The 25,790-nt window shown below is 58.8% G+C and overlaps 1 protein-coding gene and 1 pseudogene across 1 annotated transcript; one reads left to right on the forward strand and one right to left on the reverse strand.

The window, feature by feature from the left end:
* Positions 1-66: 66 nt before the first annotated feature.
* Positions 67-13,321, reverse strand: SOX10 (SRY-box 10). The gene is made up of 3 exons (XM_029205677.1): positions 12,714-13,321; positions 7,870-8,138; positions 67-5,478 (listed from the first exon to the last, which is right to left on the reverse strand). Exons 1-3 carry the CDS (start codon positions 13,145-13,147, stop codon positions 4,775-4,777), a joined length of 1,407 nt encoding a protein of 468 aa, XP_029061510.1. The 5' UTR covers positions 13,148-13,321; the 3' UTR covers positions 67-4,774.
* On the forward strand, positions 13,146-19,625 carry LOC114886202 (annotated as a pseudogene).
* Positions 19,626-25,790: the final 6,165 nt, after the last annotated feature.

The following is a 25,790-nucleotide window of genomic DNA, read 5'->3' on the forward strand; positions in this document are numbered from 1 at the left end:
TGCAGGAGACACCTCAGCTGCCTTCCCAGCAGACAGACAAGCCTTTGTGCCCAGGGAGCTGGTTGCCACGGAAACCCCCAATTTCCTTTCCAGTGGGGACTGGCTGCAGGGGCTTCTCCCTTCTCAGGAGTATCACAGAGCAGGTCTCATCAAGCCACCCATTGTTTCCTAAGGACCTGCCTCGAGCCTCTTATCGTGGGCTCGGATCCCCTTTCAGGAGCCAGTGCCCCAGCAGGAAGCTTGGGGATGCAGTGATCTCCTGCCCTCCCCGAGAGAGCCCTGCCGGGCAAGTCAGCAGCTGGACCAAGGGCCGAGCACCTGCCCACCCCTGCCTCCCCTCCCCCGCCCCGATCCCCGCTCATCAGGCCACTCCCCACACACCATCCTTCATGACCCACCTCTCTGGTCTGCCACACCCATACCCTCTCCTTCCCAGCTTCTGGAAGATGTCCTTCCCCTTCTGTGTGGGGCCCCTGCTCCTCCGAGGCCTTCACTAGGATGGGTGCTGGGATGATGGTGGGCAGGGGAGCAGGGCTTCTGGGTTCAAGGCGTGACATTAAATCAGGACTGGAGCTCCCCTTTCTCTGCCCTAGGTTCTAATGGGTCCTGTTCTCTTCACTCTGCTTACCCAATCAATCATGCTGGTTCCTCCCTTTCTCGGGGTTGGCGGGTGGGGGGAACAGATGACAGGGAGAGGGTGTATACTGACACCAACAGGGATAGAAGGGAAAACGGGCTTCCTGAATATTCCAGCCTTGACCTCCCTTCTGCTGCCAGCTCCCCTTCCACGAAGAGGAGGAGCTTGCCTGACCTCTGCAAGAGGCAGGGACCCTGGGTGTGGGTGCCCCCTGGACAGGGTGGGAGTGATGAGCATCCCTAGGAGCGGGAGGGGTGTTTGCTGCTCTGGAGAAGGGTTAATTTGGGGGAGCAGTGGACTTCGCACCCCCTTCCACCCTCCTCCAAGCCTGTGGAATCCTTTAATCAAGTTGGGTGCTGAAATTTCAGCTCTGAAATGCCGCCTTTGTGCTGGCATCCAGGCGGCCGCCCCAGAGTGCGGGGGTCACTTTCTTGGCCCCGTTTCTCTAAATGGTCTCTTTGTTCCTGCTGGGCCGCTCAGTATCAGATGTGATTAAAGGGAGATGGGGCTTGGGTGGAGGAGGAGAGAAGCGGCTGGGAGAGGGAGGGGGTTAACCCTTAGGGGATAGGGTGTAGAGGAGTTGGAGAAAGGGGTGTTTTTCCTCCCATTTCCCCCTTCCCATTCTGCTGCTCTTTCATGGAGTCAGCCCCTTCCTGCTCAGCCGGCCAGGCCACGGCATAGTCTCCTCAGCCCTCTCCCGATACACCTGCCCCTTCTCTGTTTACATGTGGAGCCACTACTGAGGCCTGAGCTCATCCAGAAGCTCAGGTCTAAGGCATGAGCACAAGCTAGGTCTCCCGACTTCTGTTGGGTTATTTGTTCTTTTGGGCCATTTCCCCTTCTCCCGTATCCCCAGTGACTTTCCAGTGAGCCTCACAAGGTCCTGGAGGTGGTGATTTCATCTTCTTGATGTAGCCCCTCCCACCTGCCCTGCCAGCTCCGTGTCCGCAATCCCACTGAGCACAGGAGAAGACTGGAAATACTGAACAGACCAGAAATGGACTAATGTCCTGCTTGTCAGTAGAGGGAAAGGGTGGGTTGTAAGAATTATGAGCACATAAGGTTGGTACTGATTGATCCCTAACAAAATTCTAGAATAGGCTATTGCATATTTGAAAACACTTGGATAATAAAAGGATCCTGGAGCTGGCATAGGGTTTCTAAGAATATCACCAAGTGAACCAAATTTTCTGTTTTCAATGGTTACTGGTCTGGTAGGTTGGAAGAATGCCACAGATACAGTGAACCTTGATTTTAACAAGGCATCAGGCAGTCTTTCTGTGCAGCTATGATGGAGAAGCGTGTACTTCAAGGTGATAAAATTAGATTCAGAATTGATTGGACAGTCTTTTCCCTAAGAGTATAGTTAACAGAATGGATGGAGAGGTTTTTAGTGGTGTGCACAGGGCATGTCCCTCTTCATTCCAACCTTTTTTCATTAGTGACCTGAATGAGGATATTCAAGTTTCAGACATAAAGCTCAGGAAAACTATAAGTTGGGTTCGGAATTCTGAAGGATTTAATATAGGTGGGGAAATGGTCAGATGCAACAAGATGAAATCTGTTAAAGATCAATATAAAATCCTGCATTTATCTACAACACAACAACATCAACAAAACACTAGAAAACCACTTGTATACAGGTGGTCTGACTTGGCCGCAGGTTTTATCTACAAGAGCAGGGGTTTGTAGTTACCACTCCCCTTCCTGGGAGCCAGCGGTTTTGGCGAAGTGGCCTGAAGAGCTTGCGTGACATAGCTTCCAGATGGCAGTCTGGCCACTCGGGAGGACTGGGCTAGTTCTTGGTGCCCCCTACCCCGCCCAAGGTCCTGACTAGGAGGTGAGGGGCTGGAGCCCACAGAAGAAATAGATACAAGATCTGGGGATGCTGGCCTGGAGCCGTGAAAGCATCATCGCTTTAGATTACAAGCGGAAGTAGGGCAGGTGGAAGAGATGGTTAAGGGCGCAAGCTTTGGAGTCAGCTGGCTTCAAAATCTGCACCAGCACTTCTCAGCGCCCACCTCGCAAAGTGTCAGGTCCCCATCTGGGAAATGGGGATAACGATTGGACCCACTCCCTCATAGGCCTGAAGGATATAAAGCACTTGGCCAGGGAGCACCCAGTACATGGTAGCTATTACTGTTACTATGAGCTGAGTGTAAGGAAGGACTTCCAGCCATTGGAGGTGTCTATCAATGGAGCACGGGGAAGAGGGGAAGAGATTTCCCTGTCCCTGTGGTGGAGGAGCTCCTGGCGCCAGAGTGCAGGTTGGAATTCCGTTGAGGAAAGAGCTTTTGGGGAGGAAACCCTGAAGGATTAGATGGCACGTCTGCCATCCTGGTTTACACTTAGACACAGGCAGCTGCTACGAGGACTCGGCTAGATCCTGGTGTTGGACAAGTTTTGTGTGTGTGTGTGTGTGTGTGTGTGTGTGTGTGTGCGCGCGCGCGCGCGCCTGTGTGTGTTATTGGGGGAGGTGGCAAGTGGAGGGTACAGTGAGAGAAGGCCCATCCACCCATCCTAAAGGACCAGGCCTGCTGACTGCAGACAGCAAGACATGAGGCCTGATCTACCTTTCGAATACTTGTTCCTTGAATTCTTTGCAAGGCCCCCTCTCTGCTGGGCGAGAAAGGGCTGCTTGGAAGGCGCTCTCGCTGAGTTCCAGCTGGGTCAGCAAGTGGCCCACCTGCAGTGTGGGCACAGCTGGGCTGGGGGCAGAGCTCCCATCTGAGGCCTCAGTTCTGAGCACACACTGACCCCACTGTGATGCCAGTTGTCCTAAGCTGCTGCACTGGGAGAGAGGAGACCTTTGGATTGTCTGTTCTTTGCATTCTACCCCTAGCTACTTTCAGAAAGTGTTTGAAAAAGCACAGGTACAGGGATAAGAGACCAAGAGACAGGCCAGGTCAGGCCCACCAAGCAGGTAACCGGAACCTTTAATTTTATTATGTAGAATGCTTAATGCAGAGTTAATAGGGGCTAGAGTACCTAGCAGAGGGGAAGGGGGAGAGGGAGCTACTGAGATAAATAAGAGGGGGGCAGTAATGAGTTACATGTGGATGGGGGGGCTGCAGAACAGGAAAATAGGGGCAGAACAGAGCTACATACTTTATTCAAATACCATTGGGAGGCAAAGGGCAAAAGGCCAGGGCAGAATGTACATGTCAGGAGTTTAGTGTCTTCAGCCTGCTGCCAGCAACCTGGGTGCTGGGCCCTGGGTCTCCCCCTGGAGCTGAGGGTTTGGGCCTGAGCAGCCTTTAACTCTGGGAAGCCCAAGGAGTTGGGGCTGACAGAGCAGGGGCCACAGAGCCTGGTGAGGGGAGAGGGAGTTGGCGGGGAGCCGGGAGGAAGGCTCTGTGAATTGTCTCCGAATCCTGGGGTCCCTGCCTGCTCATCTCCTGGGATGTGCCTCAAGATCTGGGAGCTTGTAGTGGAGTAGGACCTGGGTCCTCTTTCTCCATTAGACAAAGAATGAGGTTACTGGCATGAAATTGGATCTGGGGGCCTCTGTGCCAATCCATTCCTGTGTTCAGGAGGGGAGGGGGCACTGAAGGGTTGAGGAGACCTCCCTTTGAGCTCCCCCCCCACCCCCTCTCCCTCGAGGCTATTCAGAACTGTCCTCAGCCCCTGAGGGGCAGACGGAGCCTGCTGCAGGCACTGACGCAGGTCTCTGGCTGGCCTTGCTCTTAGGCACATGGCGCAGGTGGCACGGGTTATGTCAGTCCCCTTATTGCCCACGAAAGAGGAAACATGGGCACAGGAGTGGCAAGGCCTCCAATTCCCATCTGACCCTGGATGCTTCCCCTCCTCCCAGAGGAGGGTGAGCGGGGCCTGCTCAGATCCTGGGATCGAGGGTCATTCCTGGGGGGAAGGTGCAGCCCCTCGTTTTTCAGTCTGGGGCAACAAGCAACCTCCTTCTCCTCTGCCCAGCCGAGTAGCCCAGGGCTGTGCCTGGGCTGGAGTCTGGATAGGACGGGGTGGGGTCATCAAAGGCAGTGGGCCAGACAGAAGGCCTTCCCTCAGCTGTCAGCCTCTGCAGCTGCCTCCACAGCCGCCACCGGGCCTGAGATGGGCGAGGAACAGGGCGCGAGGGCTGGGGGAAGGGGCAGGGCGAGGGTGGTGGTGACAGGGCCTTCTTTAAGGCCGGGACAGCGTCGTATATACTGGCTGCTCCCAGTGTGTGGGGCTGTGGGACTGGGGCCCTGAGGGGCTGGGGTCAGAGATGGCCGTGTAGAGGGGCCGCTGTGAGGGCCCCATGTAGGAGAAGGCCGAGTAGAGGCCAGAGGTCTGGCCTGAATGGCCATAATAGGGTCCTGAGGGCTGATGGTCAGAGTAGTCAAACTGGGGGCGGGAGATGGAGGGGAAGGCAGAGCCATAGTGGGGCAGACTGAGGGAGGTGTAGGCGATCTGCGAGGTGGACGGCTGGTCAGTGTAGTGCGGGGGCCCCTGGGGCCCCGCGGTCTCCGTCTTCACCTGGGCTTTGGCATCCACACCAGGTGGCGAGACCGTGGGCAGAGCCACACCTGGAGGCTTGGAGATCCAGGCAGAGTGTCCACTGGCCACAGCCAGGGCGCTGCCCAGCCCGTAGCCAGCTGCCGAGTAGCTGCCCACATGGCCCGGGTGCCCGTTGGGCGGCAGGTACTGGTCCAACTCAGCCACATCAAAGGTCTCCATGTTGGACATTACCTCGTGGCTGATCTCACCGATGTCCACGTTGCCGAAGTCGATGTGAGGCTTCCCACCCTCCCCCATGGAGCGCCCATCCCGCTTGGGGTCTGCCTTGCCCGACTGCAGCTCTGTCTTTGGGGTGGTCGGAGGGGTGGGCGGGCCATGGCTCTGGCCTGCGGGGGAGGGAGACAGAAAGGAAGCAGGAACCGAGGTCAGTGGCTGCTGGATTCTGATGGTTCACTTTCAGACAAGATGCCTCCAGAGGCTGAGGACTGATCACTGCATGACCCTGCAAGTTTTACATGTTTGGGCAGCCCGAGGTGGCATGTAATGATCTTGGGTTGATCTCCAGTTATTTATGAAGTTCCCCAATCCTAGGAATGAGTCCTGTCTCCTACCAAAATAGGACTCCCACGTTACCCACCTCCTGGAGAGGCCTGCTTCATTTTGCAAAGCCCTTCCCATTGGAAAGTTCTTCCTCACACCAGCTGAAGTCGGCTTCCCTCCCTGCTCCCATTGTTCCTTAACTGTTGAGCCCGATGGGGTCTGGCCTGTGGGTCTGGGCTCGCCTGTTCTCTCTTAAGCACACAGCCTCTGCTGGCCGCTCCCTCTGCTGACCTCTGCCGCCCTCATCGCTTTTGCTGGCTTGCCTGGGCCTCCTCCAGCCCTGGGCCCTGAACAGCGATGTGTCACCTCCAACCCCCTCCTTCCTCCCAAGGCCACCTCAAGTGCCCCTTATTCAAGGAAACCTTCCCTGTGATCCAGTGCCCCCGACCATGCTCTCAACTCCCATCACACACCGTGCTGTCCCATTGTTCCTCCAGCTTTCTCCCTGCCTGTTCAGGAGAGCAATGAGATAAGTGACCTGCTCTACCCCGTTCCTTTGTCTGTCCATTTGCTCATTCACACATTCATTCAGCAAACACTTAGGGGGCACTGCTAAGTGCCAGGCACTGTGCCAGGCGTAGGGGATACAAATGTAAATCAAATGGGTCCTTGTCTGCACAAGCTCCTAGTCTTGGGGGAGATCCAGGGACCCACACATGGCTAGAGGGCAGCATCCGAAGTGCTGTGATGAGGGGATGTGTGAAGGGCTCAGGGGATCAGCGCAGGAAGCTGCTCACCCTGCCCTGGGGATGTGGGGAAGGCCTCACTGAGGAGGAGTAGCTGAGCTGTTGAAGGGGAAGAGAAAGCCCAGGCCCACAGTAATATAGTGAACTGGTTGTTCTGTACAAGGTCCAAGGTCTTCCGGTGTGTCTGTGTCCCTGAATCTCCGAAGGAGTGTGAGGGCGGAATGGCTGGATTGAGGATCCCATCGGAGAGAGAACATGTTCATGGTCTCGGAAACCAGACGCTCCTTGAGGGCAGGCCTGTGCCTTCATCAGACCAGAGGCAATGCTGAGTCCTGTGCTGGCCAGAGTGTCTAGACTTTGAGTTTGAATCCTGGCTCTGTCACTTACTGTGTGACCCTGGGCAGACCCCCTATCTTCTCATCAGTTTCCTTATTAGTAAAACAAAGGTGATACCAAGCAGCTCAGACATGGCCTCCTTCTGGAAGCTTTCCTTGACCAGAGTCTGGTGGGTAGCTGGGTATCTTTGGAGACCGACTGGGTGGACAGGTCGATGCCTCCTCCCTAGAGGTCATGCCCCCTCATGGGCTTTGTGTGCACTCGTTTCATCCTGTACTAATTCAGTTGTTTTCATCCCTCTAGAGTGGGCTCCTGAGGCCAGGGACCGTGGCTTCTCGTTTGTATGCCTGGTGTCTGCTTCCAGGTCTGGCACAAAGGAGTACTCGGAGCGTGTCTTCTGAAGGCAGAGCTCTGCTCACTGAGACTTGCCAACGTGCCTGACCCCAAGCACGGTGTTCTGTATGCTACGAACACAAGTGAGGCAGCTGTGGTGCCAGCAGAGGCCCCGGAGCCAGACCACCTGGGCTTAGACCTCAGCTGTATGGCAAGTTACTCTCAGTTTTCTGTAGAGTTTTCTCTCTGTAAAATGAGAGTAATTTGCCAGACCTGAGGTCTCACCCCAGGCAGTGTGACTGCCTCATCACAGTTTAGAGTGATTGGATGTGTGCCTGGCACACAGTAGGTACTCAGTTAATGTTAGCTGTTATTATCATTAATGAGAAGGAAACAGGATAGATACCCTGTGTCTGGCTCATCCATGGCACGTGCTCAGTGTCACATGCCGTGTCTCCCCCATCAGACTGGGAGGTGGGAAAGAGGCAGTGATCTCCCCTTCATCTGCTCTCCCATTTCTCAAAATCGTCCTGTCCCACTTTTCTTTGGTGTAACTCCCCCACTGGCCTCCATGGCCTCCTTAACTGGTCTCTTCACCCCAAAGCAGTGCCCCTTCTATCAGTCCTGGTCAGAGCCCTCTTGCCCAGCCGCCTCGCCTGACACCTGAGTCCCCACTGAGCTCCCTCTGGGCCCCTGCACCCTAGCTGGGCAACCACCCAGCCCGGCCAGCCCTTCCCAGAGCCTCGGGTCTCAAGCCAGCCAGCCTTTGCCTCTCCCCACCGCCCAGCCTCCCCCAACCCAAGCTCCCAGCTCCGTGCTCACCCGAGGGGTGCTCAGGGTTTCCATCTGACATCGGGGAGCCCTCGCCCGGGTGCCGGTGGTCCAGGTGGGCGCTCTTGTAGTGGGCCTGGATGGCAGCAGCACTGCCCTGCTCGGCCTCCCCGCCTGGGCACTCTGACTCTCCCTGGGCCGCCTTCCCGTTCTTCCGCCTCCGCGGCTGGTACTTGTAATCTGGGTGATCCTTCTTGTGCTGCATCCGGAGCCGCTCGGCCTCCTCAATGAAGGGGCGCTTGTCACTCTCATTCAGCAGCCTGAGGTGGGGTGGTTGGGGGAGGCAGCAGAGGGGGAGACATCATGAGTGTCTGCCCTGGAAGAAATGAGGCCCCGGGACGGGGAGCCCAGCGGGCAGGGGGCTGTGCCATTTGATTTATGGACTGGAGGATGTGAGCCCAAGGCACCACAGCCTCAGAGGGCAGTGATCTCTGCCCCAAATCTCTCGGGGGCTGGAGTCTGAGAGAGGAATTAGCCTGCTGCTCCTGGCAGCCCCTGAGCATGGAGTTAGAATAGAGCTTACAAGAGGCATAGAGCTTCCTTCAGTTCAAGGAAGAGAAAATGTTTCTCGTCATCAAAGCTGTCTGCAAGTGGAGCTGGCTGCCTCGTTAGGGGGTGAGCTCCCTGGGACTGGAGGTGTGCAAACAGAAGCAGCATGGTGAGGGGGAAGAGCCCAGTGTCTGCTACTTACTAGCTGTGTGACCGTGGGCAAGTCACTTCTCTGAGCCTTAGTTTCTTCACCTATAAAACGGGGATGATAACACCTACTTCACCAGGTGTGGGATTGGCCAAGATAATGGCTGTGAAGCGCTGTGCACCAGACCTGGGGATGGGGGACTGGCACCTTGAGTAACAGGTGCAATTCTAATGCTGCTTGTGGGGTGGGTGGACAGGAGGACCTGGCGTGGAACCCCTCGACTCTAGAATCTGGATTTTTGTGAATCCCAGTGTGGTGGGGCCTAGGGGGCAGGATGTGAGTGTCCCTTACTATGTAGGAGCCACTGCCTCCTGGGGGAGATCAGATCTCCTTGTCCAGGGGGGGTGACAGAGGGTAAAGGAAGCTAGACTCTCTTCTGAGACCCTGGACAGGGGCAGACAGACCTCGTCCCCAGTCCAAGCCCAGACAATGGTAGGCAGCCCCTGAAGACAGTACCCCTGCCCACTTCAAGCAGGGGTACTCCAGCCTCAGGCCAGGGCTGGGGCAGGGGGAGTTCAGGGCTTGGCTGCTCAGGGTGAGGAGGGAAGGATGGGGTACCTCAAAGAGGGGCTCAGGGGAAAGAACACACACTCAGACTCCGAGACATAAGGCACTCTGTGGGAGCAGCTCTGTCCTTTGGCCCAAAGGGCCTCTCTCTCCAGCTGCCCCCCCCCCCACAGTGGGCACCCTCTTCACCCAGTCAGCAGAAGGCTGAGCCCTCCCTGCCCAGGATGGGAGGGGGTGGTCATACCAGGCACCTCCTAGCGGGCAGCGGCATTCCTCTGCAGCTTAGCCTCCCCTGGCTGCCCTCCCCCTAGGCCACCCGGCCCAGCCCTAGTGCAACTTTCACTTTCCAAGGGTCCCTCTAGCTGAGTGACGGGATGGAGACCCCAGACCAAGGCCTCAGGAGTGAGGGAGTGGGATGCAGCCTTTTTCACCCCAGCTGTGCCCACCCCCCAACCCCAGCCAGCCTAGGGAAGTAGGTGGGGCAGGCCCAATGGTGTGTGTGTGGTGAGGGGAGAAGCATGTGAGGGCGCCTCAGCCAGCTGTGGCCCCAGCACAGAGGCTCCCAGGATGTCTGGGGACACTGCACTCCCTCTTCCACCCCAAACCTTCCCTGTGCCCTCTGTCCAGCTGGCAACCGGATGTGAATCAGCAAGAAAATGGCAGGGGGCACGGAGCCAGGGCACAGGCCAGAAGAAGGGAAGATTCCAACACTGCATCCCATTGGCACCTCCCATGCTAGTTCCCAGCAGTACCCTAACCTCGATAGAAATCTAGCCCGGGGGCGGGGTGGGGGGATGGCCAGCTTTAGCCCAATGCTAACCTCACCCCCAAACCACCCAGCCGCACCCAGACCTTCAATCTCGGCTCTTTTCAGGCTCTCTCCTGACCCCAAACCCGCCCTGCCCCACCACGTAAACCCAATCCCAAACTTAATCTTGACTCCAGCGCCAGCCCTCAGTCACCACAGCTCTAACTACAAACCTCATACTCATCTGCACTTCACTTCATCTCTGGGTCTCCAAGGTCTGGAATAGGGATGGGCAGGGGGTAGGCTGGTTCCCCACCCAAACTGGAACCCCATCTGGGGGGCTTCCACGGTGGGGCACTGGCTGCCACTTCACCTGCTCCTGTCAGGGAAGGGACCTGGGAGTCGGGAGAGGCTCCAGCCTGCTGTAATTATTCTCTCCAGGCGGGCCAACCTGTATACCCCCAGCACCACGTGAACAACATCTAACAGTCCTTTCCCAGGCGGGCACCGAAGGTTAGCGTGACTGTCGGCGCTCCCCCAGCCATTTAGGAGCCAGGACCTGGACGCTGGTGTGTCTGACCCCAACCCCCTTCCAGCACCCCACACAGTCTGTATGCATGTCTTTCTCTTCTCAGGTATAGGGCCCCTGATTTCCAGTTCTGCCCAGATAACCAAACCCCTTCCTGACAGCCTGGGAGTCATGAGCCTGGGCCGGGGGTGGGGGGGATTTCAGGAGGAGCCCCTGGAGAGACTGGCCAGCCCAATGCATATACAGATGTTTCCTGGGGCCCCCACCCAGGCTCTAGGTAGCCCGCCCCCTGTTGGCGTAGCCTTTGATCCTTGCCATTGTCTGGGGTTGGGTCCTGAGTAAGCAGTGCCTGCTTTCCTGATTGCCCCACCCCAGGTTGGCCCCTGGGGGGCACCCTGGGCCCCTGTGCGCACAGCTTGAGTGGCGGCCAGGAACAAGTCCTTCTGAGGTAGCCCATGCCTGGGCTAAGGGAACAGGGACAGACAGGGACGATGGAGGGTCCAATTTTAAATCCTTGGCAATGGCATGGGGGAGAAGCAGGGTGTCCATCCTTGCTTTGATGCCCTCACTGTGGTCTGCTCGTGGTCCCAGGGCCTGTTTTGTCTGCCTGTCTCCCTCCTGGTTGTCCGTCTCTCACTTGCTGTTCTCTGTCCCATGGCACCAAGGGTACTGGCCTGGCTGAGCCCTGCCACAGTGTGTATGGACCTTGGGCAGAGGAGCTAGCTTTGACCTCTGCTCCTGGGCAGGGTTAGACCCTCTGAGTCCATGCAGCAGGTTGGCCACTGAGCCCAGCGCCTGCTGGGGTGAGCAGAGCGCTGAGAGCGGGACGGGAAGGAGCACCAGGCCTTTAGCAGACACATGGCCAAGGACGGGGCCAGGGGGCTGGATGGGAATTCCTCTAGGTCTCTTGGGGGCCCTCCCGCCCCTTCCACCACCTTAAGCCTTTGGCCTTCTAGGCCAATCTGCACTGTGCTGGGGCCGGCAGGGGGAGGGCAGCGGCAGGAGGGTGGCAGGCCCCTCTGACAAAGCCCAAACTTTCTGTAGCTCAGAGGCTCCTCGCTCCTGCTCTCCTCTGCCCTCACCCTCCCCACCTCCTGACCGTGTCTTAGAGTGGAGGCGTGACCCACTTCTGGCACCAAGGATGGTGTGTGGGAAGACCAGTGGACGAAGAGCCAGGAGACCTCGGTTCTGGCCCTGGCTCTGCCCCAAGCTGTTACGTGGCCTTGGTGGTCCCTTTGCCTCTCTGGGCCTATCTCTTGGGCAGTCCAGTGGGGAATCAGGTAACCTCTGCAGACGCACATCTTCTGGAGCCCTTGCTCTCGATCTGAGCTGCCCAGGACTTCTTGGGGGGCGGGGTTGCCCTGGTCAACAACATATTCCCAAGGGGCCAGCCTAAGCCCCAGACCTGAGGCGAGGCCGCCTTCCTCCTCGAGGGCTGTTTTTCCCAGAGGTTTGGGCTGCTTCCAGAGAACCTGGGACTCTGAGGGACCCTGGGTAGGCAAGGCACCAACGTTTCCTCCTGGCCAGGGCTCTCAGGTCTAGGGCTGGAGGGGTAGGAGGTTACTGCTGGGTGGGGCCCTGGAAAAGAAGATGGCGCCTGGACTGGGAGAGGGAGGGAGGGGAAGAGACGGGCCTGGCAGCTCTGGGGCCGGGTGGGAGGGGGAGGCTTCTTTCCATGTGTCCCCTTCCCGGGGGGAAGAAGAAGCCCCCGGCCTGAAGGAAGGGTGGTCAGAAGGGCACAGAGAAGGCAGCTGGGGTAGGACAAGATCCTGCAGTGGCCGAGTTGTCCTCAGCAGTTCTCCATCCCTCACCCTTTCAAAGACCCGGATCTGAATTCCTTGCCTGCACCCCCCCACCCCACCCCATCTCACTCCCCCAGCCCTCCACCTGGCTGCCTCAGTTTCCCTGCCTCTCCAGCCTGGCCTTCGGCTCCTTCCCAAGCGTTTCCCCCGAATCCCCCTGACCGGCGGCAGTGGCACCCTTGAGTGGCTTGCCTGGAGCCCTGTGGTGTGGAGTCCTCCACCAGCCTTCCCTCCCTTCCGCCTTCACTCTCGCCCCAAGAAACCCAGGCCCGAGCGCCTGCCACCGACAGAATTCCAACCGCGAGGGGGCGCCTTCCAGCCCGCTGCCCCGGCTGGGGAGCCGGGCCTAGGCCGCTGGAGATCCGAGCGAGCGCAACCACAAAGGGGTACTGGGGGAAGGGCGGGTCCGATGCACCCAGCTGGCCTTCCAGTCCCCCCATCAAGGCGGTGGCTGCCCCAGGAGAAAGGCTCAGGCAGTGCCCGTCTAGCCCGAACCCACCCGCAGGTAGGGGGCCCGCGGGAGCTCCCCGGAGGCGGGTCGGGGTCGCTCACCTCCAGAGCTTGCCCAGCGTCTTGCTGAGCTCGGCGTTGTGCAGGTGCGGGTACTGGTCCGCCAGCTTCCTGCGCGCTGCCTGCGCCCACACCATGAAGGCGTTCATGGGCCGCTTGACGTGCGGTTTGCTCTTGCTGGCGCCGTTGACGCGCACGGGCATGGGCACCAGCGTCCAGTCGTAGCCGCTGAGCACCTGGCTGACGGCCTCGCGGATGCACACGGGGAACTTGTCATCGTCCGCCTCGCCGTCCTGCTGCTCCTTCTTGACCTTGCCCAGCTCGCCGGGCCCCGGGCTGGCTCGCAGGCCCGATCCGCCGCCTCCACCGCCGCCGTCGGGCCCCAGAGAGGGCGCGCTCCCCGGGGACAGGCAGCGCGGCTCCTCGGAGCCCACGGGGCTCAGCTCCACCTCGGACAGGTCCTGCTCCTCCGCCATGTCGCCCCCGGCCGCCGCCGCCTCGGCTGCCTCCCCGGGGCCCGCCGCCGGGGTCCTCGCAAAGAGTCCAACGCCCACCTGGACGGGAAGGCGGGTGCGATGGGAGGAGTGCGCGCAGCCCCGACGGCGTCGCGGCGCGGGACGCGATGCAGGCACGGCCCCGAGGTGGCGTCTGCCTGGCTCCCCCTAAACCCACCACAGACCCTGGGCCCCGCGCACATGCTAGACCCTGGCTCGGCCTCCTAGCTCCCGCCTCCGTGTCTTCCCGCCACCTGGTCCCAACCGTCTCTTGGTGTGGGTGGGTTTGGGTTTTTTTTTTTTAAAACCTCCTCTTGGGTGGAGGTTTGTTGATGGAAAGGAAGAAAAACGGACTCTTTATTCTGCTCTAATCCTGGCTCCTGGAATTTCCCACCTTTTCTCTCACCTTTCCTTCTTCCCTTCCGCCTGCCCCGACGGTGCCTGGAGGAGCTGGGTGCGGGGCAGATGCGGGTGTCAGCCTCTCGCCACCCCACGCCCCACCGCAGGGTCCCAGGCCTGGGCCCCGGAAGGGAGGAGCGGGCTGCGCACTCACCTCGGACCTCTCCTCCAGTCTGGGGCTCGTCCTTAGGAAGTGGAAAACCGTGTCCCAAGGTGTGCGGTCCAGCTCGGGGCTGGGTGGGGGACGCTGGTGGGCTGGGAGGGAGGGGCTGGGGGCCCTGAGCTTCAGGCCACGGCCTTGTCAGGACGGAGCCTGAATCCTCACCACCAACCACCCTGGCCGGACAGCCTGAGACTGACTGAGCGCTGAGCTGCTGCCGAGGGCTGGGGAAGGAAGGAGGGGGAGAGGGGGAGGGGGAGGGGAGGGAGGGAAGGGCAGAAGGTGGAGCCTCCAGCGCTTTCCTTCATCCCCAACACTCAGGGCTCCTCCGCCAGGCCCCCCCCCCCCACGCCCGCTCCCTGCGCTGCTGCCCCAGGCCCATCCTGGGAGGTGTAGGAGTGGGGTGGTCAGGCCAGGAAAGCCAATGGATGCAGGTGGGCAGGGTCACAACCTGTAGCTTGAAGGAAAATTGGGCTCAACTGGGACCCCCCACCTCTGCCTCAGGTGGAGGGATGGGCAGTTGGCAGAGGATTGGGGAGGAATGAGGAGAAGGCAGGTGAAGCCTCTGTCACATGTGGGGCGCTGGCCTGTGTCGCTTCACTTAAGACCTCTCGTTGAGTGCCAGCCTGTCTCACCCCACCTCCTGCCCGCACCTGGGCTGCCCTCTCTTTCTCACCTTAAACAGAAAGAGAGGAAGATTGCAGGTCCATACCTGGTGAGGCGGGGAGAAGCTGCACACCCCCTGCCCAGTGCAGATGCCCCAGCTTGACTCCTGGTCCCCTCTCACTGGACACCCAGCACCGCAAGGGCTGGGCTGGCTCAAGGTAGAGGGACAGGACTAACGTGCAGGAGGCTGGGCGTGAGCTGGGCTGGGGTCCGTCTCCAAGTAGGTCTGAAAGGCTTCTGGGGCCCCACTTCCTGGCACCCAACTCCCTCCACCCTGGTAGGGTGAGTCTCAATCCTGGTTATCATGATGTCCCCCCCCCCACCCCGAGAAAGAGTGGGGAGTTGCCCTGCCTCTCTCTTCCTCCGCTCTGCTCACTTCTCCCGTCAGCCCCCTCCCCAGCAGGGTGACCCCTCCATTTTTCTGTCCTGCTCATCATCTAAGGCTTCCCCAGGCCTCTCCTCCACAGATCGCAGCCCCTCTCTCTTCTCAAAAGGTGGGTGTTGAGGCAGAGGTGAGGGTGTGCGTGGAGGACAGATGGAGCCTGGGCCGCACTGGCGACCATGGATGGCTCAGCAGCTGGGCGAGGCCCCAGGCCCACCCCAAGGGAGTCCTGTCTGGAGTGGGGCTGGGAAGGGGGCCTAGGCAAGGCCTCATGCTTGGGAAAGGCCAAGGGGGTGGAGGGGTGGGTAGTGGGACACAATGAGGTAGTCACACGAGGCGAAGGCATGTTGGGGGTGGGAGGAGCGGACACTGGAACACACACACACACACACACGCTCACACACACACAACCAGCCAGACAATCGGGCCAGTGTGTCTGGGCCCTCGGAGCCCAGTGAATTAGGAGTTTGATAAGGGTTTTCTCTTTCTGTCGCTCGCCGGCCTTGGACAATCTCCCCCCAGTTTTCCTCGACGCCACCCCCGGCGCTGCCCACCCCCCCCCCCCCCCGTCCCCCCCCACCCCTCCTCCCTTCTCTTCCCTGTGCCCAGACTCTTGTTCGGGGCCTTGAAACAGTGAGCTGCCTTTGTTCGAAATACAGGTGAACGGCGATCATGTGATTAACACACACACACATAAAAAGCTTTTTAACAGCGCCCGCCTGGCCTCAGAACCGCCCAGAGAGGAGCCGCCCTGGATGGACAGAGGGACAGAGGGACGAGCCTCCAGCCGGTCGTGTCTGGCTACCCTCAGCAGTCTCCGACACTCGCTGCTGCCCGCCCGCTGCCCGCCTGCGTGGCATCTCTCGATCCCGGTGGGTCCCCGCTCATCCTTCCACCCCTCGGTTCCTCCTCTCGAGGAGGTGTGGTGCCTGTGGCGTCTGTGACTTGGCCTGAGACCCCCTGGGGCAGGGAGGGGTGGCTGTGGAGGGTAGGAAGCCAGGTGTGGGGTCCCACAGCTCCCCTTTCGACTCCCCGCCTCCTCCCCTACCCTCCTTGGCCCAGCTGTGCCAAGATGGGGGTGGGGGTGGCAGTGGGTGCTCTGGGTCTGCAGAAGAGCCACACTGGACAGAAGGGGCCTCTCTCTTCCCTTCCCTCCGTCTCTCTCTCTCTGTCCCTCTCTTCCTGTTTCCACAGTGCTATGTGGGCTCTCTGCTGAGAGGTGCTGGATGAGGCAGGTGGGCCTGCAGGGGGGCAGGCTGTGCGTGGGTGGGGTACCCCGTGCTGTGAACACACTGCCCACCATGCGGGCAACTCTGATCCCCTCCATCTGTTGCAGGCCCCTGGGGCCCAGCTTTCTCCAGCGGGGGAGGGTGAAGGATCCATATGCATCCCCGGAGAGCAGGGAGTTTGGAGAGGGGGAGGGCTCCTGGATGAGGACACCGGTGCCTCTGCCCTTAACAGAACAACCTTCTGGTCAGCGCCCGCTTCTGCTCCCTTCCCTGCTCGGGGTGGGAGGGGTCCTTTTCCCCCTCATTCCTGACCCTTCCCCAAGGATGCTGGTGACCCCCTTGCCACACCCCGAATCCCACCTGCCCATTCCGGGTGAGGTGTGATGCCTGGTGCACTCTCTGGCCTGTTCTCTCTCCCCAGCAGGGAGGGCCCAACATGAGAGTATAATGGTGAGGTTCAGGCTTCCTTCCCTGGGCAGAGGCCTTTCAGGAGTATCAGGGTTTTTCTGCGATCCAACCTGGGCACTGTGAAGCTGGTCCCAGATTTACTCCTCAGATGGGCCCCTGAGAGGAGCAGAGCAAATGAAATTCTGTCAGTCAAAGTAAAGCCCAAAGCCCGCTGATGCCCCTGCCTGGCGGAGCTGCTTCGGTTCGCTGTGACCCTTAACCCCTTAGCTCCCTGAGTCCCCCTCTTGGGGCACTGGTCCTGATTCGTGGAAGGCCCGCCCTTGGCTCCCCGTCCTGGGTCCCAGTGGCTCATCTGTCCCCTGGGGTGATGACCATCTTGCCTGGCCTGCCTCTCAGAACACCCCAAGGTGAGATGGCGAAATCTCCTGTTCAGCCGAGCCAGGGCTGAGCAGGGAAGGCACTTTCCCACCTCTAGGCACTGTGGGGGTGAGACCTGCGTGGGCCAGGCTGTCCTCTCACTCGTTCCTCAGGCCTGGGCCCAGCTCCCCGTTTCTGACCAGCTCCCAGCAATCGCCTTGAGTACCGCTTCTAAGTCTCGCTCCACGTTAGGGTCACTGTGGAGTCTTAAAGAAACATTGAAGCCTGGATCCCCTGCAGACTGGCTAATTCTGAATTTCTGGGCATGGGGTCCAGACATGTTTCCTTTTTGAAGCTCTCTGGGAGGCCTTGCTTTCCCTCACTGGGGTCTCTGGAACCCCGAGGCGGCGGTGACCCTCTGCAGGACCCAAAATCTCCAGGGAGAGGGGAGAGTGCTGGGCTCTGGACCCCAGAGCTGGAGACCAGAACTGCAGTGACCCTGGGGTGTGCAGGGAATTGTGGGGTGTGGCATGGGAGGGGCTGTGCATTGGAAAGGGGGAGGGCTGAGGGGCACAGGTCAGGGTCAAGGGTACAATACTGACTGAGACAAAAGCTTAGTCTGGGTGAGTGTACGGTCGGGGGGTGGTGGGAGCTCCCCCACCTCTGGACAGGTGTGTTCTTCTCGGTTCGGGTGCAGTGGAAGGAGCATTGGTCTTGGAGTCAGGAAATCCTGCCACTAGTATCCATATGGCCTTGGGTGGATTATGCTGTTAACCTCTCAGGACTTGGTTTTTGCATGTATAAACTGTTGATGATTTTATATATCACCGTATCCCAAGTGGATGGGAGAATTAAATAAGAATACACAGGGAATTCCCTGGTGGTCCAGTGGTTAGGACTCGGCCCTTTCACTGCTGGGGCCTGGCTTTGATCCCTGTTTGGGGAACTAAGATCCCACCCCATGCAGGGAGGCGAAATTAAAAACAAAAGAAAAGAACACACACACATACACATTTGGTGTGGAGTAAGTGCTCCACAGTTAGTTAGAAAAAGTAGTTTAGGGACTGAGAGGTGGGGAATGCTGACGTCAGTTCAAGTGCACAGGTGTTCACAGAGCAGCCACCGTGGGTTAGCCTCAGGAGTTTGTAATCTGCCTGTTGAATCCCAGCATCAGACCAGGGCGGTGTGTGATAACCTCCTCACGGGTAGGCCTCTCCTGCTGTGCCCCTCAACAGCGAAGGCCCGCACTTCCACAGCCCCGCTGTGGGCCGGCCCAGCTCCGGGCCCCGCTGTCCCTGGAGTCTCAACAACTCTCTCAGTAGGTGCTGTCATTATTCTCCTTCTAGGAAGGAAACTGAGGCACAGAGACGTTCAGTGATGAGCCCGGGCTCACCCAGCTAACGATGGGAGGGCACGGCCTGGTGCCCGCAGTTTCCCTCGTAGCCCAGGCTCTGATCCTACGCTGCTCTACTGCCTCTGGACCCCAGGCACGGCCCCCACTGCCCCCCAGGCCTTTGCACTTGCTCTGCGTTTCCCCTCCCCGTCGTCACTGCTTGCAGCCCAGCTCAGAGGCCCTCTCTTCAGGGACGCACTCCTGGACACGCCCTGGTTGGAATTCTTTTCCTGTATTACTTTCCCGTGGAGGAGAGGATGATGGCTTCATAGCTGCCTCACCTCCTCACTGCGCAGCCAGCCGGGCATCCAGACCCGTCTCCCCTTCCTCCTGGGAGCTCCCCGAGGGCAGGGCCACGCCTTCCTCTTGGTCTTGGCCTCTCGAGGCCCCAGCACAACCTCAGGGAGTCTTCCCTGAGTGGAGTTGCCATCAGAGTTCCAAGGGGAGAAAGATCAGGAAGGCTGGGGTGGGCAGGAGTGGCTTCCTGGAGGTGGAGGGCCTGAGTGCTGGTGGCAGCGGGGCGAGAAGCGGGGAGGACAGCATTCCAGGCCTGTCCCGACAAGCGCTCTCTCCCGTCCCTGTTTCTGGTCCAAGCTGAGGGTTGAGGACCTGCGCCAGGAAGACAGCTCCTGGGGCCTGCGTCTTCCTTCCCTCCCAACCGCACCCACTCTGGGAACAAGGAAGCCGGGGCCAGTGCCCAGCGCTGCCTCAGGGCAGTTGGCCTCTGCCCTCTTCTTAGAAGCCCTGAGCGGAGACTGCTCGTTCCTGTCATCTGAACCCAGCTGCCGGAAAGCCCTTCCTGGTGTCTCCCCAGACCTCTCACGCTGCAGTGAACTTTTGTGAATGTACCCTCTGTGCAGGGCACTGAGCCAGGAGCTGGGGTAGGGAGGTGCTGGAGGCCAGACCTTGCTTTGAGGAGCTCAGACTTTGATGAGAGAGACCTGCATGGAAACCCAGAACCCTGGCACAGCCGAGGTCCTCCATGGCCAAACGGGGGTGAGGGAGGTCAAGTCCCAGCCGGGCTGTGGGGGTCCTGTGTTGCCTCTGTCGCCTTCTTCCCTCTCTAGGCCTCAGTTTCCCAATCTATAAAATGAGAGGCAGGCTAGGTTATCTCCGAGGGCATTTCCAGATTCAATAGCCTGTGAATTTTATTTCAAAACAAGAGGCCAATGCCTGACCCAGTGTTTCCAAGGTGCTGCCTCAGGGCCCTCGGTGCTCCTTAGACATTGATCAGCATCTCTTGAAGAGACAGTTTTGTGGTCTAGTAAGTTTGGGAAATACTGCTTTCCACTTTTTCTTTTTAAAGATGAAGGCCTTTGAGGGTGTTAAAAGTTCTAAGTGCTGCAGATAAGAAATGGATCTTTGTTTGTTTGTTTAATTTATTTATTTTTGGCTGCGTCGGGTCTTCGTTGCTGCGTGCGGGTTTTCTCTAGTTGCGGCGAGCGGGGGCTACTCTTCGTGGCGGTGCGCGGGCTTCTCATCGTGGTGGCTTCTCTTGTGGCACACGGGCTTAGTTGCTCCACGGCATGTGGGATCTTCCCAGACCAGGGCTCGAACCCGTGTCCCCTGCATTGGCAGGCGGATCCTTAACCACTGTGCCACCTGCGAAGCCCTAAGAAATGGATCTTTGTTTAAAATACCCCAACTCCTCTTCCTCCTTATCCTTCTCCTAACGCCTTTCCTCTGACTCTGGTCCTTTTCTCTCCTCCTTCCTTTCTCCTAAGAGTCAAGAAGAAGGTGGGGTGCTCCTGTGAGGAGCCTGGGTGTCCCGTAGGGCATGGTCCTCAATTCCTCACTCCCCTCAGTGCCAGCACAGAGCTCCACCACCCCCATGCCCCCTTTACCCCCGCCCTTGACCGAAACTGCAGCCACGTCTCCTCTCCCCGCCACCCTGTGTGGCCCGAACCCCGCAGGCCAAGCCCTGCCCACAGGACGCCTTGCCCGTTGGTCGAGGCATGGAGCCTCCCCTGTGTCCTGACTCCGTCACCTTTCCAGCAGGACACTGTGCCTGCGGGGCTGTGGGTCTGTGAGCTGTCTTTCTCACCTTCCTCCACGGTGCCTGGCGCACAGAAGGTGCACAGTGATGCAGATGAACGAATGACCTGCAGGTCGATGAACGTACACAGGCAGCGAGGTGCGGTGCCCTCGAGTCAGGCAGCTCAGGCTTTGAATCCTGGCAGCCCCGCTCCCTAGCCGTGTGTCCTTGGCAAATGCCTTAATGCCTCTGAATCTCAGTTTCCTTCCAAGTCAGGGTGAGGATTAAAGCAGATCATGTGTGTAAACACTTAGGACAGTGCCTGGCACGTTATGGGGCTCAGTAAATGGCAGCTCGGGGATCTGCCTCAAAGGGTGGCTGTCGGTTGACCTTGGGTTTGATAGAAGTCACTGCTTCTTGTCCCGTCCAAGCGCCGTTATTAGATGTTCTCCCATCGGCAGGTTCGTCATCCCACTGAACAAAAGCAGAGAGGGGAGTGATTGACTGAGGTCACGTGACTGTTTGGTCTTGGAACCTGACCTCTCTGCCAGGACTTTTTGCCCCAGGTTTCCTGAAGACCCACCTTCTGCCATCTGTGAGGTAATAAAGAGAGGCGAGCGCTCAGCTTGTGTTCAGGGAGCTTGTGGACGAGCTGGGAGTTGGTTCGTTCATTCGGACTCTCCCGCACACCTATTAGGCAGACTTGAGTGAGGATGAAGAGAGTGGAGACGGTGGAGGAAAGAAAGGATGGGTGAGGAGGGCTGAGGGTGGCCTTTATCAGATGGGACTCCTGGTGTTGTCCCTGGAGGGGGCTGCTGCTCTGAGCAACAACTGGGCAGCTTGTGGGGAGGGGCTTATCCAGGTTTGCCAGTTTAGGAGGTGACTGGAAAAACCCGAGTCTTCCCATTCTGGATTCCCTGTCCTTTCTGTCCTCCAGGGCATTGCCCAGGACCAGGCTGTGGATGCCAGATGCCAGGGGACTGGGCTGGGTGTACATGGAACCAAGGACGCCCATTTGAGGTTGGTGCCATGAGTGCATCCCTGCTCTCGCAAGGTTACCTCCGTTCCCTGAAAGTGAAAATGGGTGATCCAGTGGGATGTCAGTGTTTGTGTGAGCCTGGAGGACAGCCTCCCCACAGTGAGATGACTTTATCCTTTGTCGATGTCCCTTTATAATGAAGAAGGGAGCTGAGTGATGATAAGCCTGAGACCCAGAGCCAGAGAGACCAGGGTTCAAATCCAGTCTGTGCCCCACTAACCAGCAGTGGGCTCGCGCCCGTCCTGTAATCGCGCCAGTCCTGCCTCAATTTGCTCATCTGTAAAATGAGGATAACACTGCCTGCCTCATGGGAATGCAAAGGTGAAAGAAACAAGGAAGGGCGGGTGCTTTAGCACAGTGCCTGGGACAAAAGGCAGGCCTTCTGGTCATTGCCTTCTCTACTCATCTCAGCTGCTGCCTGATGCCCAGCATTTTCCAGGTCGTGTCAGGTAAAATAATGCCGTGGATATAATGCACCCAGGAAAATCTCTTCCTTTTCTAGGGGCGAGAGTTGTACTTACTGCAATAAGAGCACAGGACTCGGCACAGCCCCGGGGGTGCTCTGATTCAAGCAGAAAGTGTAATATATCCTTGAGGCTGCCGGGCACGGGAATTTTGTATCCAGGTGGCAGGTTGAGAAGTCAGAGTTTGAAGATCTCCTGTTTGGGGCTACAACCCTGAGCGGAAGTCTCCGTGCCTCAGCTTTGGCAGGTGCAGTGGGAGGAGCTGCTTCCGACTCTGCCAAGGTCTCCACTCTTGCTGTGTGACGTTGGGCAGGTCAGCCACCCTCTCTGGGCCTCTCATTCCTTCATCTGTACAATGCAGGAGTTGGCCTCTGAGATATCTGGGGGTGCTTTCAGATTTACTGTCAGGGGTTTCGGGGTTCTGTAGGAAAATGCCCGTATCTGGTTTTGTCTCCCTGAGGCAGCTGCTAAGGTCTGGGCATGTGAACATGTAACAGGTGCTCAGTGAGTGCTAGTTGGATCTCATTGATCAGGGAGAGAACTCACTGACAGCCCCGCCCCACGTCTCCTCTCCCCAGAGAGCCTGTCCACTGGCCTGCGTCCCAGCATCCTGTTAGCCCTTTGCGGGCAGGACCCTCAGTTCACTCTCCATGGTCAGCCATTCACCCATTTGTTCTAATGCACATAGATGCCACAGACACACATGCGTGTAGGGGAATAAAACCTCAGATTGCAGATGGATCAAATAAATGTTTCCTTCTCATGGCTCCTAGGGTCAAAATCCCAAATCTTTAGCCTGGTCTGGCATGACCTGGCCCCACTCTCAACCCCAGACTCCAGCCAGAGTGGCCACCCTCCACCTCCCTAAACTCAGGCCTCTGAGCCCCCATGGATGCTCTCCCTCTGCTGAATGTGCTTCCACCATCACCTCGTTGGCTTCTCCTTTGGGCTCAGCCTAAAGGTCTGCAGAGTCACCTCCCCAGTCCTCCAGTGTCAGTTATCCTTTCTGACAGCCCCCTGTTGAGTCAAAACCCATCATCTCTTCACTCTGTGTCCTCACCCCCACCCCCACCAGTTTAGACAATGAGACTAGGCAGAGCTTCACGGGCCATCGAGGCCAGCCCCTCACTGCTCAGATGGGGAAACTGAGGCCCAGAAGGGCGAGAGCACGGCACTCACTGCAACTTATGATCATATATTTATTGTGAGATTAGTTCTTCTTCTTCTTCTTCTTTTTTTTTTTTTTGGTCTGTGCCATGGCTTATGGGATTTTAGTTCCCTGGCCAGGGATCAAACCTGGACCCTCGGCAGTGAGAGCGCAGAGTCCTAACCACTGGACCTCCAGGGAATTCCCGAGATGATTTATTCATTGTCTCTCTTCCCACAAGGATGTCAGCTTCATGAACCCCTGGTGATCAGCTGAGCGCCTGGCACACCAGAGGTGCCCAGTAAATGAATGAATGAATGAGTGAACAAACATAGCCTCATGGGGAGGATGGGTGGGGGGAGGACTGGAGAGGTGATGAGAGGGGAGAGGCTGTGGGTCAGAGGAGGAGACTTGTCCAGGGTCTCTCATGTGATGGAGGCAAGTGTCTTGATTCCCAGGCCAGTGTTCTTCCTCCTTCTGGAACGCGGGGCGCCTGGAGGGCCAGGCTGGGTTTCGTGGGACACCTAAAGCCCCTGAGGACGTAGGGAAGGGGAGGAGGGGATGGGGCATCTGAGCCAGTTTCCCAGCCCGCTCCACCCCTTCCCCCAGCAGGCAGGAAGGACAGGGCAGGTCTGTCAGCTTTGGACACCACCGCTCCGGGGTACCCAGCCCTGAGCCCAAGGAGGCTGAGGGAAAGAGCGGAGGGTGTGTGTGGGGGGGCTGGGGGGCAGGGAGCACGCGGGTCTTCTCCCCCTCCCTCCTGCCCCACCCTCCACCCCCATCTCTGGCTAGAGCTGGCAGCCCCAGGCCTTGGCACTAGGGGGACGGGGGCAGGGAAATGGGGGATAGAAATCCCATTCTGGCCCAATGCCTTCCTCTCCCCTATTTGATTTCTGGGTCTGAGGATGGCGACTGCCCTGGCTACCCCTGGAGAGTTGGATCCAGAGCCTTGAGGCTAGAGGGACAGAGGGAAAGGGAGAGGGCACTGCCCACTTCAGCCCTTTCTGTGTGCCTGGCACTGTGCGGACCACCCTGTGACCCCGGGCTGGGACCGGGGAGGCCTCACTGTGAGGCCCGGCTCTGTGACCTTGGGGTGGGGCACAGCCCCTCTCTGGCCACCAGCATCCTCCTTATCCGTCAGTGTGGTCCAAACCTGGCGTCGCTGCAAGCTCATTGGAGAGCTTGTTGTAAATACTGATTCCTAGGTCTTATTCCAAGTCGTATATTTGGGTGGGATTTCCTTTTGAAAGTTCCGCTGTGATTATGCTGCAGCTGGTGGGGGAACTACTGGAGGAGATGGTCTCTAAGGCCCCCATCCTCAGCCTCAAATCTCCAGCCTCTTGGGCAGGCCGCGCCTATGGACTTCCGTGGTGCCCTCCTGCCTGCTGTGTCCTGAGAGGCTCGGCTCAGGCCCTCCAAAGCGAATGGCCGAGTCCTCCTGCGTGGCGCTGGAGCACGGTAGGTGTGCAGGCTGCAGGGGCCCATGGGGGCTGTGTGGACCTGCTGGAAACGCAGAGGAGCCTGGGAGGGGCCTGAGCAGCGCAGCCAGGGCTGCCCCCACTGCGTCCGCCCCTCCTCTTCCTCCTGACCTTCGCTTTCTCCCTTTTCCTCTTCTGTCACCGCCTCTTGTCCACGGCCTGGTTTTTCTCTCTGCTTTGACTTCCTTCTCTCCCTCCATCACTTCCACTTTTCTTCTTTATGTCCGCAGCCCGCCCCCTCTGGGAAGCTCCGTCATTTTGAACCTGCAGTTGGTGGTTCTGTCTTGGCATCCTTCCCTTTCCGGCCCTCTCTGCCCCTGGCTGGAGTTGTCTCTGTCCTCATGCTCTCTATCCAGCCTCGGTCTGCTCTCAGAATCTCATCTTTCTGTCTGTCTCTACCTCTCTGTTTCTCTCTATATCTCTGGCTCACCCCCCTACCGTCCCTCACCTGCCCTATCGCTGTCTACCGGGAAGCCGGGGGAGGCTGCCAGGGAGTGGAGGGCCCTGGGAAAATGAGAAAGGTGGGGAGAGGCGACTTAGAGAGACCGAGATTTGTGCGAACGAACGCGGCAGAGCAGCTCTTGGGGCCGAGGGTGCTGGGCTTCCTGCCCCGACCTTCAGGGTCCTCCCCGCCTGGCTCCAGCCCACCCCTCCAGCTTGTTTCACCCCAGGCCACCTTGCCCGGTCCACTGCCATGCCCTGGTCCCCCTGTTGCTCCCTCGGGCCTGTGCCGGCACCTCGTCTCCCTCTTTCTATTTCCAGCATCACCGCCGCTGCCTCTGAGGCCTTCCCTCCGCCCCACCCCTACCCCCTGCCCCGTGCTCCCACAGCACTGAGTCTGGGTTGGGGACAGGCAGGAGATGAAGCCAGAGGATGAGTTCAAGCCTCCCTGGGACGGTCCTCATTGAGTCAGACCCAAGGATCTGTACCTTATTCTGGGGCAAGAGGCAAAGGTTGCAGGTATTGATGGCAGAGCAGGTCTTTGGGTTCCCTTTGTGCGCGAGTTTTCCCGCGCCCAGAGAGCCAAGATGGTTTGCTCAAGGTCGCACAGCAGGCCTGCAGGACTTGGACAGCAGCAGGGGAGGGTGGAACGTGGAAACGGAGGGGGTATGGGGAAGGAGACAGTGTCTCGGTCCAGAAGCCAGGGACCTGGGGACAGGGCTGTGCTACAGACTTGCGGAGGGACGGGGGCCGTGCTCTCGCCCTTCTGGGCTTCAGTTTCCCCATCTGAGCAGTGAGGGGCTGGCCTCGATGGCCCGTGAAGCTCTGCCCAGTCTCATTGTCTAAACTGGTGGGGGTGGGGGTGAGGACAGAGAGTGAAGAGATGGTGGGTTTTGACTCAACAGGCCAGTTCCTTCCTGTCCTCCAGGCTCAGAGGATCAAAAGAGGCCACGGGCACCTCTTGCCTCTCCTCAGTGACCTGCCCGGACAGGTGGTGTCGGGCCTCTGGACCTGTTAACCCCCTCGGGGCCAGGGCGGGGCCAGGGCAGGGCCGAGGGTCCAAGCCTCCCAGCTGCCCCTTGAAGGA

This window comes from Monodon monoceros, unplaced genomic scaffold (genome assembly GCF_005190385.1).
Source record: "Monodon monoceros isolate NGI ecotype Baffin Bay Population unplaced genomic scaffold, NGI_Narwhal_1 Super_Scaffold_6, whole genome shotgun sequence".
Classification (NCBI taxonomy): Eukaryota; Metazoa; Chordata; class Mammalia; order Artiodactyla; family Monodontidae; genus Monodon; species Monodon monoceros.

Bases quoted from the DNA above. Each gene is read 5' to 3' on its own strand.
- SOX10 (XM_029205677.1), bottom strand. From the start codon at position 13,147: ATGGCGGAGGAGCAGGACCTGTCCGAGGTGGAGCTGAGCCCCGTGGGC. The intron at 8,139-12,713 runs GTGAGCGACCCC...ACCCCACCTCAG, and splicing joins ACGCTGGGCAAGCTCTGGAG to GCTGCTGAATGAGAGTGACA. The intron at 5,479-7,869 runs GTGAGCACGGAG...CCTCCCCCGCAG, and splicing joins AAACCCTGAGCACCCCTCGG to GCCAGAGCCATGGCCCGCCC.